General features: G+C 38.9%; 1 protein-coding gene and 1 pseudogene across 5 annotated transcripts in view; both read left to right on the top strand.

Annotated features, from left to right (window-relative positions):
- LOC100346305 (cytochrome P450 2C1) overlaps nt 1-19,058 on the top strand; it is a 77,791-nt gene that overhangs the window by 31,750 nt on the left and 26,983 nt on the right. For 2 of the 4 annotated variants that reach the window (XM_002718524.6, XM_089314712.1), the window contains 3 exons: nt 9,944-10,131; nt 14,597-14,738; nt 17,060-17,604. In XM_002718524.6, coding sequence (XP_002718570.3) covers nt 9,944-10,131; nt 14,597-14,738; nt 17,060-17,241 — 512 coding nt within the window. In that variant the 3' untranslated portion in view covers nt 17,242-17,604. Of the gene's footprint in view, nt 1-9,943; nt 10,132-14,596; nt 14,739-17,059; nt 17,605-19,058 lie in introns of those variants that run through there. The other 2 variants (XR_016222101.1, XM_089314711.1) reach the window with 1 other exon arrangement.
- LOC149121961 (KATNB1-like protein 1 pseudogene) lies at nt 6-5,890 on the top strand (annotated as a pseudogene). The gene has a single exon (XR_016222102.1). The product of XR_016222102.1 is annotated as a KATNB1-like protein 1 pseudogene (transcript).

The raw sequence follows: 19,058 nt of genomic DNA, 5'->3' as shown, positions 1-19,058 counted from the left end.
TAAGTTCATGATGAACGCACAAGGCCGATATCAGCAGGTGTAGGGAAGCCAGTGCTGGTGCCCTCCCTCTTGTTTCTCTTAGAGAAGCTTCATTATTGAAATTTCTGTGCCCCCAGCTGAAATTTGTGCAAATATGGTGAAGGGATAAAAATGAGAGAAATGTGCCTAGTAGGGAAGTGACTGAAGGGGTGAAGACAATGTGAGCAGTAGCAAAGTCATACAACTCTGGGTTGGTGACAACACACTCCAAACAAAGTGTCTGGGCTCCATGAAGGGGGTTTGCAGCAGGCACAGGCATTATGTCCCGGCCTGGGACTGCCTTGCATTTTTTTCTAAGAAGAGAGCGGTTTGATTGGTAGGTGGTATTCCCACAGATCTTTCATTATTCTCAAAATATAGTGTTCTTATCCTGGGGCAATGAAGACTGAGTATTTATTTATTGAAGTATTGTGAATATACTAGAAATGTGAGGAGAAGGCCTCAGAGAATTTCCACAGTCTGGGAAGTATTTTATAAGGTTAAATTTTTAGAAAAATTAACCACAATTTAGGAATAAGTTGTGCCTAAGTGATGTTTTAATCCAGGAATCTGAATACAAAAAAGCATTTGCCCATACTTTTATCTTTTACAAACTTTTTTTTTAAATTGAAATTTATTTTCCTTTAAGTAGGCCCTGTTTCTACACATCAGTAACTACTGAGATTTCTCTGGTTAGGAACTCCATTGAAATGATGATAAATTAATTACAGATGAGAATTCTTCCTGTTAAAGTACTTTACTGTACATCTGAAGCACACAGAGCAGATGGAGGCGTGATACCCAGTTCTCTAGAGAGCCTGAAGTTCCAGCCTAAGTGCCATAAAAAGATTCATCCTGAATGAGCAGGCAGTCTGTGCCCCCACACTTCCCCCCGCCCAACCCTTGGGAAGAAGAGAGTCCCAGAAGGTATAGAGAGGATAAAGCAGAAAACAGGAGGCTCTCCCTCTCCGGGTTCCATCCTCATCTCAATTTATCTGAGAGCTGTTGTCTCCCACGGGGAAGGAAGTTGTGTTCTCCAGAGAAACTGAACCCAAGAGGCCCAGCATAGGGACATCAGTCAGAGCCAGGGAAGGAGGGAGGTGCAGGGCAGACAAAGTCCCCTGGAACGTGGATGCCCTCAGCCACTTTGTGCGTCTTGTCCCTGTAACCCAGCAGCCCTGTGTAAACAGTAGAGAAGGAGTAGCACCAGCGAAAAGACATCCATTTATTGCCATCGAGATAGAAAGTTCTCGCCAAATGCCCATAAACTGAATGAAATGAAAATATCCACCCCAGATGCAGGGCCATGGAATTCCAGAACACGAGGATTAAAAGGTAAATAATAAAACCTTCAGAGACAAGTGAAGTCATATACAAAGAATGAGTATGAGAATGGCCTTAGAATCTTTGAGTAGCTCTCACCTTGTGTATTGCTGTGTTTTGAGACCTACAGATTGATATTTGGTTCTTTGCTTTTGTTTTCTCAGTCAGACACTAGAAGTTGTGCTCCATGCAAGTGTCTTAAATAAAGTGACAGGAAGTTATAAGTTCCAGGAATTAGGAGAGCTCATGATAGAGGCTGTGAGGGTGAGGGAGGGCGATGGCCACCAGACCTGGAAACAATTCACAGTGGACCTGGTGGACAATGCGGGTGTGAAGGGAGACACTAAGGACAAAGCAGTGGTGACTGTTTGATGTTGTCAGTAAATAGAAAATTAATGCTATCAATTTAAAATATATACAAGCAATTGCACTAATGCAAAATTCCTATCTGAAATTGGGAATTGAGGTTTGAATGGCTGTGAGGGGCATGGCCAGGGAGTCTAAGGATACCCTAGGCTCACCAGCACTTGGGTGGCCTGAGGCTCCCAGATACCATGAGGGCAGATTTTAAGATTATAGCATCTAAACATCACAATGTTAAAAAAACGGAGATTTTGTAATGATAGTGAGGATCATTCTGCTAATCTGCCTAGAAAAAAGGATCTCTAATTTCACTAAAAACACAAGAAAGAAGTTAAGAAATCTCCTGAACAATTGAGTACTTACATAAGTAGAACAGTTGGACAAGCTGTGGAAATGGAAGATAAACTACATAAGGTGATACATTGCAGAAAGTTCTTCATCCCTTTCCAAATCCTTGTTACAGAGAAAAACAGTCCCCTAGCAGTGGGGGCTGTGACATGGCAAATAAAGAATGAACTGGCTGTACGGTCCAATTGCCTAAACAATTACACCATGGTAGTTCAACATACTTGGCTAATTTCAGGGACACTAGTTCTTCACAGCCGGGAAGTCCATCATTAAAATATAGCAGGTTTTTTTCCTTGGGTTTCTCAGGACCATGAAACAGTGGCCCAAGTTTACTCAGTAGGAATCTGAGATTGAATTTAGCATTAGCTTTCTGGAGACATTGTGGTGGAAGTGAATGTGTAGCTTGTTTAGTGAGGATAGAAGGTCTTGGAGTTGTAGCAGATTGCCTTCTCATGCTCACCTATAGTTTACAGGAAGAAAATCACTGTATCGCCCTTGACTGCTATGTGGAAGTGTTGCCTATAGTAACATAACATCATCGCTTAAAAACAGATTTGAAGAATATGCAACAGTTGGTTTAAACCAGCTTCAGTCATAAAAATGTGGTGGACAGAACTGTCATCCAAATCAGAAATCATAAGTGATGGAAATATCAGATTTTAAATAATAGTTAAGTGTAATGTGGGAAAAGGAAAACCATCTTACTTTGGTTCCAGCATGTATATGAAATGTAGCTAAGAATATAGATCCTTTTTTATTAAAGCTGCATTGAGATTTTTTTTCTACTAGAGAGTGTTTTTTTTTTAACTTTTATTTAATGAATATAAATTTCCAAAGTACAGCTTATGGATTACAATGGCTTCCCCCCCATAACGTCCCTCCCACCCGCAACATTCCCAACTCCCACTCCCTCTCCCCTTTCATTCACATCAAGATTCATTTTCAATTCTCTTTATATACAGAAGATCAGTTTAGCATACATTAAGTAAAGATGTCAACAGTTTGCTCCCACACAGAAACATAATAAAGTGAAAAATACTGTTTGAGTACTAGTTATAGCATTAAATCTCAATGTACAGCACACTAAGGACAAAGATCCTGCATGAGGAGTAAGTGCACAGTGACTCCTGTTGTTCAATTAACAAATTGACACTCTTGTTTATGGCATCAGTAATCACCCTAGGCTCTTGTCATGAGCTGCCAAGGCTATGGAAGCCCTCTGAGTTCACTGACTCTGATCATATTTAGACAAGGCCATGGTCAAAGTGGAAGTTCTCTCCTCCCTTCAGAGAAAGGTACCTCCTTCTTTGATGACCTGTTCTTTCCACTGGAATCTCACTCGTGGAGATCTTTCATTTAGGTTTTTTTTTTTTTTTCTTTTTTTCCCCAGAGTGTCTTGGCTTTCCATGCCTGAAATACTCTCATGGGCTTTTCAGCCAGATCCAAATGCCTTAAGGGCTGATTCTGAGGCCAGAGTGCTGTTCTATGGGTCTGCTGTGTATCTCACTTCCCATGTTGGATCATTCTCTCTCTTTTTTATTCTATCAACTAGTATTTGCAGACACTAGTTTTGTTTATGTGATCCCTTTGGTTCTTAGTCCTATCATTATGATCAATTGTGAACAGAAATTGATCACTGGGACTAGTGAGATGGCATTGGTACATGCCACCTTGATGGGATTGAATTGGAATCCCCTGGTATGTTTCTAACTCTACCGTTTGAGGTAAGTCAGCTTGAGCATGTCCCAAATTGCACATCTCTTCCCTCTCTTATTCCCACTCTTATATTTAACAGCAATCACTTTTCAGTTAAGTTTCAGCACTTGAGAATAATTGTGTGTTGATTACAGTATTCAACCAAAAGCATTAACTAGAACAAACGAAAAAAATACTAAGAGGGATAACATATTAAGTTGTTGTTTTGAATAGATATCCTGAGACTATATGATATCCGAAACTAGTCTCTTCTGAAAACTGTAAATTGTGAAATAAATAAAATTATTTCTTTTAAAAAGCCACATATTAAAAGCGGTAGTGAAATTCGTAAAATCTACTTAATGTTGCAGGGAAATAGTATCCAGAAGGAGCACCTTCAACTTCAATGAGGTGAAAGTGCACCAGATTGTTCCCCTTTACTGCACTTGGGATTTCATGGCATTGTTTAAGAACTACTGGGGCCGGCGCCATGGCTCACTAGGACAATCCTCCGCCTTGCGGTGCTGGCACACCAGGTTGTAGTCCCGGTCGGGGCGCCGGATTGTGTCCCGGTTGCTCCTCTTCCAGGCCAGCTCTCTACTGTGGCCAGGGAGTGCAGTGGAGCATGGCCCAAGTGCTTGGGCCCTGCACCTTATGAGAGACCAGGATAAGTACCTGGCTCTTGCCATTGGATCAGCATGGTGTGCCGGCCACAGCGCGCCGGCCACGGCGGCCATTGGAGGGTGAACCAACGGCAAAGGAAGACCTTTCTCTCTGTCTCTCTCTCTCTCCTTGTCCACTCTGCCTATAAAAAAAAAAGAACTACTGGGTCATACTGCAGTCATGCATATGAATATAATTTATACTTTGAAAAAGTAAGACAGGACTTCTTCCTAGAAACTACAAAAACAGATCATTTTTAAATATTGTGTTTTACTTAAAAGACACTTAGGCTGGCACTGCGGCTCACTAGGCTAATCCTCCGCCTACGGCGCTGACACCCTGGGTTCTGTCCCGGTTGCTCCTCTTCCAGTCCAGGCTGTGGCCCGGGAGTGCAGTGGAGGATGGCCCAGGTCCTTGGGCCTTGCACCCACATAGGGAGACCAGGAGGAATCACCTGGCTCCTAGTTTCAGATTAGTGCAGTGCGCTGGGCGCAATGTGCCAGCCATAGCGGCCACTTGGGGGGTGAATCAACGGAAAAAGGAAAACCTTTTTCTCTGTCTCTCTCTCTCTCTCTCACTGTCTAACTCTGTCAAAAAAAAAAAAAAAAAAAAAAAAAAAAGACACTTAAACCGGTGCAGCTACTTCCTTATATTGAAAAAACCTTGGAAGTGAAAACATCAAAACAAATAATCAATATTAAATTTTTTTTGCTCACACTGAGATGCTGTGTGAGCAAAACACCTTAATTATTACTGTGCCAGTGTATTATGATGCCAATGTTTTTGGCATGATGAAATCCTGGAATTAAATCAAGGGTTTACATAAATATTTCCCACAATTTTCTAAACTTGAGAATATTTTTAGTCTCTGATTATTTTTGCCAGAATTATCATGTCATGTATGCTTGTATGTATTGTTCCTATATAAAGAAAAAAGTGAATATGTGTTTGCATGAATATTTAACTGGAAATGTATATGGAGTTAGCTACTTTATAATAACATTTTAATTGTATATTGATTTCTAATATGTTTCATTTCCATGTGATTTAGACTTCCTTCATTTGAGTAAATTCATTAAATATTTTTTAAAAAAGAAGAGATTGGAATAGACGCTTTAAACATGAATGTACAAAAGATAAAACATGATCATAATTGTCTTGTCTGTGATCAGTGCACTGTAAATCATGGTGGTGTAAACAATGAACAGTGATATAGTAAAAACTGCAATACAAAAATACTGGAAAATGGAGTGAGGCAAAGTACATGTGTACAAGTGTGTTTTTGTATATTTTGTATGAAGAGATGATGCAGATGTGTAAGTCCTCATGCCTCCTACTAGCAAGTTTTAGAAATCATTTAAAATAGATAAAATAAAAATTAGAGTCATTTAAATATGTGAATGTAATCCTCAAAAATCTAAAAATAGATACTGTATGATCCTGATATTCCACATTTTGGTATATAGTCAGAGGAAATCAACTCAGCATATCAAAAAATATTTAAATTCCTAGGTTTATTGCTGCAGAATTTACAATACTTTAGACATGGAATAAACTTTGATGCCTATCAACAGAGTAGTGGGAAAAGAAAACATGATATACATGCACATGCACACACACATATGTATATACACACACAACACACACATACACATATATACACACATATACACAGACACAATGGGATGTTATTCAGCTTTAAAAACAATGGTGTCTTATATTTTAGAGCAAAATGGATGGAGCTAGGGGCTATCATATTAACTGAAATAAGCCAGACTCAGAAAAACAAACATTATATGTGCTTTCTCATATGTGGTACTTCCAAAATGTCATTTTGAATGTAGAATAGTGAGCATTACAGTTGAGGGTGAGGAGTCAGGGATAGAGAGAGGCTGGACAACAGGTTCCCAGACACAGCTCCACAGAGGGGACGAGCCCCAGTGTTCTGCAGCATGGGGGGCAGCGGGGTGACTGTAGTTCTGGGTTACTTCTTCTGTCTTCTATGAATTGTAGAAGAGAGGACCCTGAAGACTGTAAACACAAAGTGATGATGAAAGACAGAAATGTTTTGATCAGGACCTCCTGTATACATTTACTGAAATACAAAACCCAATAAATATGTATAGTGATTAAATGTTAATTCAAAAATTAAAAAAAATGATAGAAATGCTAATTTAAACTGATTTACTTATCACACATTGTGAATATATGTATCAAATTATCACACTGTATCCCATAAATATGAACAGTTGTATAATAGAAACAAGAGTATGAACATAAATTTCAGAAGAATCTTCCATAATGTTTGGAAACAAGCACTTTGGAGTATGTACAGAAGAGTTTTCTCCTTTTCTGGGGGAGGGGGGCATTTTTTTTAACTTGTATTTAATTAATATAAATTTCCAAAGTACAGCTTATGGATTACAATGGCTCCCCCCCCCCATAACTTCCCTCCCACCCGCAACCCTCCCCTTTCCCTCTCCTTCCCCCCTTCCATTCACATCAAGATTCATTTTCAATTCTCTTTTTATACAGAAGATCATTTTAGCATATATTAAGTAAAGATTTCAACAGTTTGCACCCACATAGAAACATAAAGTGAAAAATACTGTTGGAGTACTAGTTATAGCATTAAATCACAATGTACAGCAAATTAAGGACAGAGATCCTACATGAGGAGTAAGTGCACAGTGACCCCTGCTGTTGACTTAACAAATTGACACTCTTGTTTATGGCATCAGTAATCACCCTAGGCTCTTGTCATGAGTTGCCAAGGCTATGGAGGCCTTTTGAGTTTGCAGACATCGATCTTATTTAGACAAGAGTCATAGTCAAAGTGGAAGTTCTCTCCTCCCTTCAGAGAAAGGTACCTCCTTCTTTGATGACCTGTTCTTTCCACTGGGATCTCACTCGTGGAGATCTTTCATATAGGTTGTTGTGGTTTTTTTTTTTTTTTTTTTTTTTTCTTCCCCAGAGTGTCTTGCTTTCCATGCCTGAAATACTCTCATGGGCTCTTCAGGCAGATCCAAATGCCTTAAGGGCTGATTCTGAGGCCAGAGTGCTGTTAAGGACATCTGCCATTCTATGAGTTTGCTGTGTATCTCGCTTCCCATGTTGGATCGTTCTCTCCCTTTTTTATTCTATCAACTAGTATTTGCAGACACTAGCCTTGTTTATGTGATCCCTTTGGTTCTTAGTCCTATCATTATGATCAATTGTGAACAGAAATTGATCACTGGGACTAGTGAGATGGCATTGGTACATGCCACCTTGATGGGATTGAATTGGAATCCCCTGGTATGTTTCTAACTCTACCGTTTGAGGTAAGTCAGCTTGAGCATGTCCTGAATTGCACATCTCTTCCCTCTCTTATTCCCACTCTTATATTTAACAGCAATCACTTTTCAGTTAAGTTTCAACACTTGAGAATAACTGTGTATTGATTACAGTATTCAACCAAAAGCATTAAGTAGAACAAACAAAAAAATACTAAGAGGGATAATGTATTAAGTCGTTCATCAACAGTCAGGGCAAAGGCTGATCAAGTCACCGTTTCTCATAGTGTTCATTTCACTTTAACAGGTTTCCTTTTTGGTGCTCAGTTAGTTGTCACCGATCAGGGAGAACATGTGGTATTTGCCCCTTTGGAACTGGCTTATTTCACTCAGCATAATGTTTTCCAAATTCCTAACAGGGATCACTTTTCAGTTAAAATTTAAACACCTAAGAATAATTGTGTGTTAATTACAGAGTTCAACCAATAGTACTAGAACAAAAAAAAATACTAAAATGGATAAAGTATTACATTGTACATCAACAGTCAGGACAAGAGCTGATCAAGTCACTGTTTCTCATAGTGTCCATTTCACTTCAGCAAATTTCCCCTTTGGTGCTCAGTTAGTTTTCAAGTTGCAAATAAACTCACACACTGAACACACAAATCAATACCCAGATACAAGTGTGTTTATAGAATTCTCTTTAAATATAATATATCACTTTGCTATGAAACTCATTTTTGATCTGTCAAGGTAATTTTTGGAGTTAACATTCTGTACATATTTAAATTTAAAGCATTTTTAATATCTGTTTGTATTTGTTATACCATATGTTAATGTGCAGGTGTGCACAAATTTCTCTTAATGCCTAGTCTGTAAGAGAGTGAAATCAAAATACTTCAACATGTCAACGGAAGATGGCATTAAATATAAGTTTATTTTCTTTTTGGACAAGTTGCATAGGTAAGATTGTTGCTATGGTTTAATTATCATGTGTATATCTCACAAGAGAGAGCAAATCAAATAAAATATGCAGGATGAGAAAAGCAGGATGATATAGCCAATGGAACATATGATCAGAGTCTGCTGTGATGTGGGTAAATTACTTGAGGTTGATCATCTCATGTCTTTTTTTAAAGTTTTATTATTTATTTATTTATTTGAAAGTCAGAGTTACACAGAGAGAGGGGAGGCGGAGAGAGAGAGCTTCCATCCACTGGTTCACTGATTTACTCCCCAATTGGCCTCAACTGCTTGAGCTGCGCCAGTTCGAAGCCAGGAGCCAGGAGCTTCCTCCAGGTCTCCTATGTAGGTGCAGGGGCCCAAGGACTTGGACTATCTCTACTGTTTTCCTAGGCCATAGCAGAGAGCTGGATCTGAAGTAGAGCAGCCGGGACACGAACCGGCGCCCGTATGGGATGCTGGCACTGCAGTAGGCGGCTTTACCCGCTACGCCATGGTGCCGGCCAATCATGTCTTCTTTTTATGATGTGGATTTAACATTAAGAAGGATAGGGCTGGCGCTGTGGCTCACTTGGCTAATCCTCCACCTGTGGCGCCGGCACCCCGGGTTCTAGTCCCGGTTAGGGTGCCGGGGTTTGTCCCGGTTGCTTATCTTCCAGTCCAGCTCTCTGCTGTGGCCCGGGAAGGCAGTGGAGGATGGCCCAAGTGCTTGGGCCCTATACCCGCATGGGAGACCAGAAGGAGGCACCTGGCTCCTGGCTTTGGATCTGCACAGTGCCGGCATTAGGGGAGTGAACCAATGGAAGGAAGACCATTCTCTCTTTCTCTCACTGTCTATAAAGCTACCTGTCAAAAAAAAAAAAAATAAACATTAAGAAGGATGTTATGATGATTGAATCAAAAATACATGGATTGTTTGGTACATAGTAGGATTCTGAATTTTTTATTTACATTTTACAATTCTATGTAAATCTTTAGCATGGCATTTTATCAAGAGAATGAAATGTATGTGTTACTTTGGAGTCATAAAAATTATGTATATCTACAAAAGATAAGCTGATTTTTGTGGAAAAAATTGAAATATAAGCATATGCTTTTCATAATTAGATTTTTCCATAAATGTTTTGTTGTTCCTTATCTGTGTCTTTAACACAATGATTCTTTCTGCAAGTCTCTGTGTGCTATGGTCTTTTAGGGTTGCTTGGACACCTTCATCATGATTCACTTAGCCCTCAGCTGCTATGAGAAATGTGCCACGTTCTCCTATTGAAGATTTCTTACTTGTGTCTTCTCAGCTAAAGTGCAGGAGGAGATTGAGCGTGTGATTGGCCGACACCGGAGCCCCTGCATGCAGGACAGGAGCCGCATGCCCTACACGGATGCCACGGTGCACGAGATCCAGAGATACACTGACCTCATCCCCAACAACGTGCCCCGTGCAACAACCTGTAACGTTAAATTCAGAAACTACTTCATCCCCAAGGTAAGTTTGTTCCTTCTACACTGCCTGTCTATACTTTTGTAGTTTCCAAACAAGTATGGCTAGACAAGAATGTCATAAATTCCTCTATAGGCACAAAATGAGAGCAGTGCAAAACTCTTATGCTGGGTAGCTTCATAGGCTTTTTGCTTTTTGTGGGTTGAGTTATAAAAAACTATGTACACACTTTGGTCGCTGGGGCCTTATTGTTTTGATAACATTATGTCTAGCAGCCTTGTTAAATTCATTTATGGTTACTAATAACTTGTAGATTCATGTGTAATTTCTACATACACAATTCTGCAATCTGGTTTAATGTTTTTTTTTTCCTCATTATTTTTCAGTTCTCATTATTGCACTGTTTAACCACAATGGGTTCTAGAACAGTGTTGAGTAGAAGACATGAATGTGGGCATCCCTGGTTGATATGTGATTTCCAGTATACAAATACAGAAGACCAACTCTATACTAAGTAAAGAGCTCAACAATTTTGCATGAAAAAAGAAATAAATTATTCCTCAACAGTTGAGACAAGGGCTGTTCAAAGTTAATGCATCTCAAAGTTAATTTCACTTGTTTTATTTTTTTAGAAACTTAGTTAACTTTAAAGAATGACACATCTTTTGCGAGCACTTAGGCATAACTTATGAGACCTAAGAATATCCTCCACTTAATAAATTGAAAGAAAGTCAGTCCTTGAGAAAGAGTTTTATCTTTAATTGAAGAAGCACCTTAAAAAAATCAAGTAATGGAGTTGGGCACAGGCATAACTAAAACTTATGAGATATAAGAATATCCTCCACTTAATACACTAAAATGAAATAGATCTTTGAGAACAAGTTTTACAGTAAACTCTCATAATACCACTATTTGAGGATAGAGGTCTTATATGGGAAGTTAATGCACAGTGGCTCCTGTTGTTAACTTAACAATTAACACTCTTATGTAGGATGTCAGTGATTATGCGAGGCTCTTGACATGAGCTGCCTAGGCTGTGGAAGCCTTTTGAGTCCACAAACTGCATCAGTATTTAGACAGGACCATAAGCAAAGTGGAAGTTCTCTCCTCCCTTCAGAGAAAAATAAATCCTTCTTTGATGACCACTTCTTTCCACTGAGATCTCACAGAGGTCCTTCATGGAGGACATTTTTTTGCCACCCTGTCTTGGTTTTCCATGCCTGAAATGCTCTCATGGGTTTTTCAGCCAGACCAGAATGCCTTAAGTGCTGATTCTGAAGTCAGAGTGCTGCTTAAAGCAATTGTCATTCTATGAGTCTGCTGTGTGGACTGCTTCTCATGTTGGAGCATTCGTTCCTTTTTAATTCTGTTATTGTTACCAGACCCTTAATCCTATTTATATGATCACTTTAACATTTAACCCTATTCCACATATTTTTGATGTGAAGGTAATGTTGACCTCATAAAATAATATAGGTAATGTTCCCTACTGTAAGTTTATTTTTATTTTCTTTCCCTTCTTCCTTATTCTTTTTAAGAAACATTATTTGTAGGGGAGGGAGAGAGAGAAAGAGAGAGAATGTAATCCATAGGTTCATTCCCCAAAATTCTGCAAAATGGCCATTGTTGTTCTTAACCTGAGAACTGGGAATGCAATCCATGTCCCCCTTATGGGTGACAGGAACTCAACCAGGGCCTCCCAAGGATTTGCACTAGCAGGAAACTGGAGTCGGGTACTGAAGCTGGGAACTGAACCCTAGTACTAAAATGTGGGACACAGACGTCTTAACTGATAAATTAAACATGCTCTTTCTGTTCTTATTATGTCCATTTTAAATTCTGTCTTTGGAGTGCTTAATATGTGTTGGTGAAGTGCTACATTAACATATGAAAAAATAAGTCTCTCCTGAGGTTCATCTTCTACAAAAGGTCCATCTGTCCTTCACTAGGCTGACAGAATATTGTTTGTCTTTTTAAAAAGAATAGTTGAGAGGCTGAGAGCAGTAACAGTGAAAAGAGAGAGAGTTTCTGTTTTCTGGTTCAATTCTCTAATGCCTGGGCAGACTGGGTTGTGGATCTGAGAATGCCATGTAGGCCTCCCACATGGGCAGCAGGAGTGTGATTCCTTCTTATCATTTATGCCAGCAGTAGCAGAAATCTGGATTTAGGAGTCAGAGTTGGGAATTAGACCTAGGTATTTTGATACAGGTTGTAGGTGTCTTAACTGCTGCCTACTCTGCCAGGTTTTGTTTGGTAATACAGGGCTAGACATTTTTTATCCTCAGTGTTACAACACCAAAATCTGGGGAATTTTAAAATAAATTGAAGTCAGCACAGTTTTATTTGGTGGCTTACATTTTATTTGAACTGATACGAATCTACTTCTTTTCCTTATTTGTCCTGCTCTGTGTGAATATTTTAATATTTTATTAGAGTGTGTTTGATTACATGGTGTTCTCCACATTATTGAGAGCATCATAAAATCTGTGCAAACATCTTGTAAAATCTTTCTGAATGTCTACGTAATTCTGAATTTAAAACACTGGGTTTTAAAGGTTTCAGATAAAGAATTGTATTATTACATCTCTAATAAAACACACGTTCATATTTTAGGAGCTGTAATAGAAAAGCAGGAAGAGGGTAAAATTGACTCCTATAGAAAATTTTGAGAAGGTTCATTTGAACAAATATGGGGAATAAAAATTTCCCCCAAGTTGAAGAATGGTCACTGGCATTACGTGTGCCATGATTAAATCTCTTTCCAGCTTTCCAGGTAATTTGAGTGCCAGCAGGATGCATGGGGAGAATCATAGCTTCATGCTTATGTAGAGATTGGAAGGAGAGTTACTTGTGTAGAGAAATGAGGTAGGTAGTATGTTCTTCCAACTATTTCCTGAAAATGGAAAATCCAAGTGGTATTCAGATATGCAAATTACTGCTACAAAAGGCAGAACTTTAGTATGAACTTTGGTTCTGATACTGTTAGCCATCATTTAGGGAAAAGGTTTTTTTTTTTTTTTTTTTTTTTTTTTTTTTTTTTTTTAAAGACAGAGTTGAAGAGAGAGTTAGAGACAGAGGAGGTCTTCCATCCATTGGTTCACTCCCTAGATGGCACGAAGGCTGGAGCTGTGCCAATCCGAAGCCAGGAGCCAGGAGTTTCTTCCGGGTCTCCCACACAGGTGTAGGGGCCCAAGCACTTGGGCCATCTTCCACCGCTTTCCCAGGCCATAGTAGAGCTTCTGATCTGAAGTGGAGCATCCGAGACTTGAATCGGCACCCATATGGGATGCCAGTACTGCAGGGAGCAGCTTTACTCACTACTCCACAGCACCAGCCCCAACATGATGTTTTGATACAGGGGTAACGTCAAAATCAGGGCAAATATAAGTATCTCCTCAAACATTTGAAAACATTAAGAATCCTTTATTCTGTTTTTTTTTTTTTAAAGAAAGATGTACAGTACCTGTTTTTAAACTATAGCTACCTTATTGTACATTAGAACTTGTTATTTGATAAACCCAATCTTCATTGATACTATCTGAATTATTGCATAATGATGATTTCTCTGATTTTTCATGCCTTATTTTTACACTGATTTTTGAAAAAAATATTTTTATTTATTTGAGAGATGCAGGGAAAGAGAAGGGGGGAGAGAGAGGGGGAGAGAGAGGGGGAGAGAGAAAGAGAGAAAGAGAGAAAGAGAGAGAGAGAGAGAGAGTCATCTATGTACTGTTTCACTCTCCAAATGTATGAGATTCAGAACTCAGTTTGAATTTCCCAAGACTCAAGTACTTGAGCCATTACTTGCTGTCTCTCAGGGTGCACTTTAGAAGGAAGCTGGCATTTCAAGCAGAGCTGAAACTAAAAGCCAGACATTGCAATATAGAATGTGGGCATCTCAAGTGACATAAAATCACTACTTTAAGCATCAAGCCTGACATTTTTTTAAAATGTAGGATTCACTTGTAATGAAGAGTTCCCCTACATTTTTAAATTGAAAAATAAATATTGCATTAAAATAATGAGGAATAAATAGATTTAAGTGTACTTGTTGGTATCATCCTAGAAGTCCTATTAAGTTTCATCAGGTTATCACCTAAAATGCCCTATGAGCAATTTCCAAATACTCCTGACTTTTCTCAGGTCAGCACAGGCTTCCTTTTTAGATGAAAGCCCATATATGAGTTGTGTGAAAACTGAGCGAGGGATTAGAGTAACAAGTAAGGACAGGACCTGTGTCCAAACTTTGTGAAAAATAGAGGGCCTGCAGAGGGTTTGACAAGCGCGTTCCCAAGTACTCAGCCCATCCAATGCTACTAGAGGGTGCTGAGGACAATCTGCTTTTGGGCTCAAACTTTTTCCTGTTTATTTCATTTTCTGGCAGGAAATGTCAGTGTACGTCTTTGCACATGGATTTGCTATCTACAGGCAAATGGCTTGAATGAGGTGATTTCCATCCTTTCTTCCGTTCCTTGGCTTCTTTAGGATTCAGTTTGTCTGCTTTTTCCAGGGCACAGCTGTAATAACATCACTGACTTCTGTGCTGCATGATGACAAAGAATTCCTGAACCCAGACCGGTTTGACCCTGACCACTTCCTGGATGCCAGCGGCAACTTTAAGAAAAGTGACTACTTTATGCCTTTCTCAGCAGGTAACAGAAAGTTATTTCCATTTGAACCTCAGGGACAAGACAGATTTTGGGGATGAGTTGAAACTTAGGTTGTTTGTTCCATAGAGCTGGTAGATTCGCTCTTTGTACGTGAACAGGTGCACCACTCCCATGGCCCATGCCTTTCTTGTGGTACATTCTTATTTTACAGCCAGGTTAGTGGAGTTGTGGGGTGTTGATCCAGTTCTTCCAAACTGAGAATGCTGAAGTGTAAGTTAATCAAACTCTGCCTCTAAGTGCATCTAGCTACACATGTGCTCCTCTTAGAATGTGCATGTCATTAGGCTTTCTTCGCCTATTATGAGAACGGTATATGGGCTGATAACTCTGAGAATCTTCTCTGTGGTGACCTTCATTCTGAGTAAGCTGTAGGGATATAATTAATATCTCAGATCATAAGATGATTTCTTAAGAGGCTCCCGTCCAAGTCAGGAACTATATGTTCTGGAATAGCCAGAATATTAGAATCCAGAAAACGAGTGCTTTGAGAAAGGAAAGCACAGGCTGCTAAGGAGACTGGATGGGGTAACTATCTTCTGTTCATTGACATCCTGGAGCTAACTGACAGCAGAGGAGAAGATTGAATTGCCTCAGAGGAGACAGCAAGGAAAGGAGCGATGCAGGGCACTGTTAGGAAGACAATGGACTTCAGGAGCAGGGCGTTCTCTGTAGATCCAGGGGGTCATATAAATCTAGGAAGGGGAAATTCTGGGAATGTGGAGGGTGCTCTGAGGTGATCGCAGAGTACCTGAATCTTCCTACACTCATGATCATACACCTTGGACATTTAGTCTCCACAGCTAAATTGAGTGTACTGAGTCTCTACATGGAATCCCATTTCCTTTTCTCTGTGTCTTCAATCTTTTGGGTCTGGCATCATACACGTCAGCATGTGAAGGTCTGGGCTCTTCTTTTAATGAAATCGCATTTTTTTATAAAAGATTTTTATTTATTTATTTAAGAGGCAAAGCTACAGACAGAGAGAAGAAGATGAGAGAGAGAGAGAGAGAAAGAGAGAGAGAGAGAGAGGTCTTCCACTCACTGGTTCACTCTCCAAATGGCCATAACGATTCTGAAGCCAGAAGCCAGAAGCCAGAAGCCAGGAGCTTCTTCCAGGTCTCCCATGTGGGTGCAGGGGCCCAAGTATTTGGAACATCTTCTGCTGCTTTCCTGGGCCATTAACAGGGAGATGCTATTGGGATGATGGCACTGCAGGTGGAGGCCCAACCCACTACAACACAGTGCTGGTCCCTGAAAACACATTTTTATCTGCATAGAAAAATAGAGAATAATGTTTAAGGTGATCCATGTTACAGTGGATTGTGAATATGATGAGGTAACTTAGAGGAAGAACTTGGGATTACAAATATTGTAAAGAAGAAGAGTCATAAGACATAGGTTCCAAAGGAAGCAGAGGAGAGGCGATCTTAGATCAATGGGATAGTGCTGAATGAAGCTTGAAACTTCATGGTGGACTGGAAATTGATGAAGAGGGGAGACTACAATTGAGTAGAGTGGAAGGAGTGATATTGATCATCAGTCCATGAACAGATTGTGAAGGTCCAAATCAAGCCATTTGGACCTCATTCTAAGGTAGGGACATGAGAGCCACTTATGGTTTTAAACTCAAAGAGTGATCCATTTAGACATATGGATTTGAAATTGCCCTGGGGGGAAAGAAAGGCTTTGAATATTCTGCCACAGTTTCAAAGGGACATAAAATATGAGGGCACTTTTAGGTTTATGGAAAATAATGTGAAATTATGTCCATCTTGATGAAAAACATTGTTATCCAAGCATTAGAGAAGTCCTCAATAATTCTTTGCAAATGCATAATATGCAAAATTTTTGATGGATTTCAACTGTTTCTGAGCCATAATAGACTTACATTTCCATTCCATTTTATCATGAGTTTTCTGAAGTATATTTGTATATGAGCAACCTCCACTCAACCTTTCTCTCTTCAACCCTCTGCACAAGAAATGTGTGTTTCTTAAAAAATCTGGTCTAAACTCAAAGTGTTTATAATGTGGCGATGTTAATGAGATGTGTGGCACAGAACTTATATTCAATAAACATTTGTAAAGTGAGGGACACCTGATATAATCAGATGTTATATGGATAGTAAGTGCTTATCCTTTGTTCCGTGTGTGTATCCAACAATTCTCCCAGTCATCCTGTCTTCCATCCACCCACCCTTCTGCTCAGTCCTTGAGCAAGCAGTCACTGCATACTTCTTGTGATAATTTCACAACCCAGTGCTTGGGTAACAAATCCTCTGTGCTTTTTTTTTTTCTTCTCAGGAAAGCGAGTGTGTGTGGGAGAGGCCCTGGCCCGCATGGAGCTGTTTTTATTCCTGACTACCATTTTGCAGAACTTTACCCTGAAGCCTCTGGTTGACCCAAAAGACATTGACATCACTCCACTCTCCACTGGGTTTAGCCGTGTGCCACCCTTGTACAAGCTCTGTCTCATTCCTGTCTGAAGACAGGTGATGTGGCTGCTGCTGGGCTGTCATCTGCTATCCCCACCCCTCCAGAGCAGCTTCCTACTCCTTCGCCTAGCATGGGTCCCTTCTCTGTCATGTCCTCTGACATTTATTCATTACTCAAGACATAGCCTCCATTAGAGAGGTGTTTTTTTTCTTTTTGGTGTCTCTTTATAAATGTGTATCTGCTATTCCTTATCATCTGTAACTCTTGGATTGATCACCATAGGGACTAATACCTGTCTAATGCTGAGTTATTAATATATTATCACTATAAAATTGAGCAAGATGGTTGGTATTTGACAATTCAGAATCATTTCTCCTTTATGTTTTTTCAATAGAAGCATTATTAAATGTTGACTCAGTCTCAAATTTTCTTTCTTTTGTACATAATGTGAGAAGAAATGAAAGAAAACAAAGTCCCTAGAGGCCATGCTGGTTCTTATATTGATTGGCACAAATCTGCAAAAATAGAAGAAGAGCAGTCTCTTGAATGTCACCTAGAGGTGCTGGAGACTTGGATGTGAAAGAAAGAAACTATGTTCAGGAGTAGTTACCACCTGCTGGGAATTTTTTTCCAAGGTTTAAACTAATTTATATTAGTAATTACACCAAACATTGCTTTCCTTTTTTTATTCCATCTTGTCCTTTTTTCTTTTTAAAAATTATTTATACAACGTGAACAAATTTCTTATATTTCATATATATAAATTTAGGGGCATAGTGATACTTCCCACACTACCCACCCTACTGCCCATGCTCCTATCCTCTCTCTTCCTTCCGTTTTATTCTTTCTTTTAATTTTTACAGTGTTGGAGAATTTTAAGAGGATTAGCTGAAGGAGCTTAAAGTATCCAAATACATGCCCCTGATTTGATGATATAGTTGACACTATAAAAATTTTTAAATATTTTTAATATTTGTGCTTACAACTGACATTCAAGTATGTATACCTGCTCTCATATTGCAAATTGTATATGTGTTATTCTTTCCTCCCAGAAAACAGAATTCCTAGAAAGTCTCATGAGATCTTATTAATTTGCTCCTTTCGACCACATTTTTTACACTTAGCAGATATATTATGTAATATGGTATCGTGGTACTCTAATCATTAGCTTCATTTCATCTCCAAGATATACAACACTGAACCTTTAAGACATTTAAAAATACATGATTATCATTTTTCCTTCTATATTCATAGAACCTAGAAACAAAAAAGTGAAAGTTAACACATTATCTTCATTTAACCTTTGTTGATCTTTAAATGACAAGTTTTAATATGTTAGCTCTGGTGTGAAAAAACAAGCAATATTGTGAACTTTTTTCATGTCCTGTTTTATTGATTTTTGTACTAATTTTTAAATTATTTTATTTTTTCTTCTCTTTTTTGGAAATAACTAAATCTTCATTTTCCTAAAGTAGATACTTAAATTACTGGGTTTTAAAAATTCTTATTTTTAATGCTTGCCTTTAATGCTCTAAATTTCCCCCTAAGCACTATCTTTACTCCACAAGTTGTTTACCAATCACCAGCAAGCAGGAATCTCTTCTTTAACTTATCTGATATAAAGTCCCAGAAATATCTTTTACCCTCTTTATCATAATGGTTCAGAAAACATAAAACCTGGAATGATATTTTGATATTTCAAATGATTCTGGAGGCTGCTTGCCTCATAGAAAATGTTGTATCTAGGGAACAGTGGATTGATTGAATTCAAAATTATACTTTACAGGACAATTTATGACATAGGCTTTGGCAGTAAGTTCTTTATTAAGACAGCAAAAGAGTAGGCAAGAAAAGAAAAACTAGATGA

The sequence above is a fragment of the Oryctolagus cuniculus genome, chromosome 15 (genome assembly GCF_051225735.1).
Source record: "Oryctolagus cuniculus isolate XC-2025 breed Fujian yellow rabbit chromosome 15, ASM5122573v1, whole genome shotgun sequence".
Classification (NCBI taxonomy): Eukaryota; Metazoa; Chordata; class Mammalia; order Lagomorpha; family Leporidae; genus Oryctolagus; species Oryctolagus cuniculus.
Note: the sequence above shows the minus strand (reverse complement) of the source record. Positions and strands in the feature narration are given on the sequence as shown.